This window comes from Ailuropoda melanoleuca, chromosome 11 (assembly GCF_002007445.2).
Source record: "Ailuropoda melanoleuca isolate Jingjing chromosome 11, ASM200744v2, whole genome shotgun sequence".
Lineage (NCBI taxonomy): Eukaryota > Metazoa > Chordata > Mammalia > Carnivora > Ursidae > Ailuropoda > Ailuropoda melanoleuca.
In genome coordinates this window covers 104,140,452-104,143,183 of record NC_048228.1, presented here as the reverse complement: position 1 = coordinate 104,143,183, position 2,732 = coordinate 104,140,452, and the positions used below count along the sequence as shown (strand labels likewise).

The 2,732-nt window shown below is 62.9% G+C and overlaps 1 protein-coding gene across 1 annotated transcript in view; it reads left to right on the top strand.

Annotated features, from left to right (window-relative positions):
- The first annotated feature begins 620 nt into the window (after window positions 1-620).
- Window positions 621-2,732, top strand: part of OTOP1 (otopetrin 1) — a 30,736-nt gene continuing 28,624 nt past the window's right edge. The window contains 2 exon segments of the mRNA XM_034672130.1: window positions 621-749; window positions 751-1,009. Coding sequence (XP_034528021.1) covers window positions 621-749; window positions 751-1,009 — 388 coding nt within the window.

Here is a 2,732-nt window from a genome sequence, read left to right as displayed (position 1 = left end):
CTGGGGCAGCCTGAGCAGGGCTTGCACCTGCGGATCCCCGGGGCGCCCCGCGGGACCGCAGCCACGCCCCCCGCGCCTACTCCCACCCGCGGGCTCAGGCTGACCCCTCGCCCCTTACCCCCACCCCGGGAGCCGGAGGGAGCCACCTGTCGCCGGCCAATTTCCGCGAAGCCCTGGCAGCGCTGGGTGGGCGGGCGTCGGCGCAGCGGACAAGAGGGCAGGGCGCGGGCAGGGGAGCAGGAGGACTCGCGGACGTCGCGGGAGGGCTGGCCCGGGTCCCAGGCGTCAGGGGCGGGGAGCGGTTCGCGTGGGTCGCGGAGTGGGCGGGAGCGCTGCCCCAGGCTTTGTGGAGTCGGGGGCAGTGGGCAGTGCGCGTTCCGGAGCGCAAGGACGAAGCCGGGGTCAGCGCGGGTCAGCGGGCGGGGGACGGTGGTCAGCGGACCGGTGTGCACCGTGACCGAGGGCAGAGGGGCAGAAGCGGGACGGGCAGGGGTGGGCGAGGATCTGGAGAGGGAGGCTGCTTGGCAGAGAGCGTCGGGGCGAGGGCAGGGGTCGGAGCAGCAGGTGGGGGCCGGGCAGGAGCCGCTCTCGGAACCAGAGTCCGGGCGGGTCACCGCACGATGCCCGAGGGCGAGGGGGCGCCCGCCTCTCCCCAGGCGGCTCGCCGCGCCCCGGGCAGGGGATCGTCGGGGCCGGCGGGGGCCCCGGAGTCCCCGGGCCGTCGGCGGGGGGGGGGNTCGGCGGGGCGCCGTCCGCGCCAGCGTGCCGCAGAAGCTGGCGGAGGCGCTGAGCAGCCAGTACGGGCTGATCGTGTTCGTGGCGGGGCTGCTGCTCCTGCTGGCCTGGGCCGTGCACGCCTCGGGCGTGGGCAAGAGCGCCCTGCTCTGCTTCCTGACGGCGCTCATGCTGCTGCAGCTGCTCTGGATGCTGTGGTACGTGCGCCGCAGCTCGGCGCACCGCCGCCTCATCCGCCCCAAGGACACGCACGCCGGCGCGCGCTGGCTCCGCGGTGAGTCTCCCGGCAGCGCGTCGGGCTCTCCCCTCCTCCCTCCTTCTCTCTTTCTCCGCCTGGTCGGGTTTGGTGCAGTAGCCTCCACTCCCTGCCCTCCGGCTCTTGTCACACGTTCCGTCTGCAGCTACGCAAACCTGTTCGCATCTCTCCTTGGCCCAAATTCCAGCAGCGGCTCCCCGACCCCACGAGGGAGACCATGCTCCCTCCCCTGGCGTTCCTGGCCTTCGAAGACCAGTCCCCAGAGGGCCTCCCGTTTTATCCACTCCTTTGCCCTCCTTCTGTGCTCCAGTCTGAAAGGCTCTTAGTTCCCAGCGCAAGGTTTCCTAGCTCCAGGGCTTTGCATATTCTGTTCCCTCCTCCTGCAGCACCTTCCCCTCGCCCTGCTTTCCAAGACAGGGCTCAGGCCTCTCTCCGTCCTTCCCTGAGATGCCTCTCTGATTCCCCCTGCGCTTTGTGGGGCTGAACCCACCCCTCCACCCCTCAGGGTGCCCTGGGTAGTTGATACTTCTGTCCCCTCCCCCCACCACCCCAGGGGAGCTCTGTGGTGCTCCTCTCTTATTCCTAGAGCCACCCCGGGGTCTGGCGTAGAGTACATCCTAAGAGCAGGTAAGAGCATGCAGTTGGGACCAATGGAGTCACGGAGAACTGGGTCAACGCTGGGACAGTGGAGAGTAGAAGTGCTTGCTAGGTGCTCACAACCGACTGACTGAAACATTGTCAAGATGGAAGGTTCTCCTCTGTCAGGAGTGCCTCTGCTCTGGAAAGGGAGACAAACATGGTGGAGCCCAGGGGAGGAGGGAGTCGAGAGTGTGTGGTGGAGAAAGCAGCTCTCTGAGAAAGGCTGGGTTCATCTCCGTCTGTGTGGACCAAACACATCACACGTCTCTACCTGAATTCTCTAGAGGTCTGAATTTAAATCTCCCTTTCCTTGTCCTTGCATGACCTTGGGCATGTGACTCGATCTGCTCACCCTCTGAGTTTCCACGGAGGGAGAGTGACTGCTGGCTGGGTGCCCAGCGCACATACGTTCCCCTTCCCACCTACATCCCTTCAAAGGTCTGGCTGGGGGCCACCTTCCCCACCCTGCCTGGCGGGAACTACTGCTCACTCCCACCGGCTTCCATGTCTCTGTCTGTGGAGAGTGTTTGGCTCCTTGTCAGCTTCCACCTTGTATCATGACTCGTTGGATCCGGAGGAGATTTTGGGTTCTTAGGCTCAGAGACTGTGTCTAGTTCATCTTGCCTTCAGAAAAACTGGCCACAACTCCAGGCTGGCCCAAATTCCTGTTCTGAAAATGGTTGTTTTAGGGAGGTTCATGGTTTTATGACTGAATGGCAGGGAATCCGGCACCATATCAAACACACAAACAGGGGGGCGCCTGGATGGTTCCGTTGGTTAAGCATCTGCCTCGGGCTCCGCTCATGATCCCAGGGTCCTGGGATCAAGTCCCACATCCGGCTCCCTGCTCAGCGGGAGTCTGCTTTTCCCCCTGCTCCACTCATGCTCTCTCTTAAATAAATAAATAAATAAAAATCTTAAAAAAAAAACACCAATAGGCATGAGATGTTGCTTTGTGGAAATTGATTTACACAGGCTAAAAGCTGTTACACACACAGGTTTTTGACTTCTGCCTTCCTATAGTGGAAGGATCCCTTCTTTGTCCCTTCCTCACTTCTTTTCTCCTCCATCCTTCTTCCCTTCCTCCTTCCTCCCTCCTCCT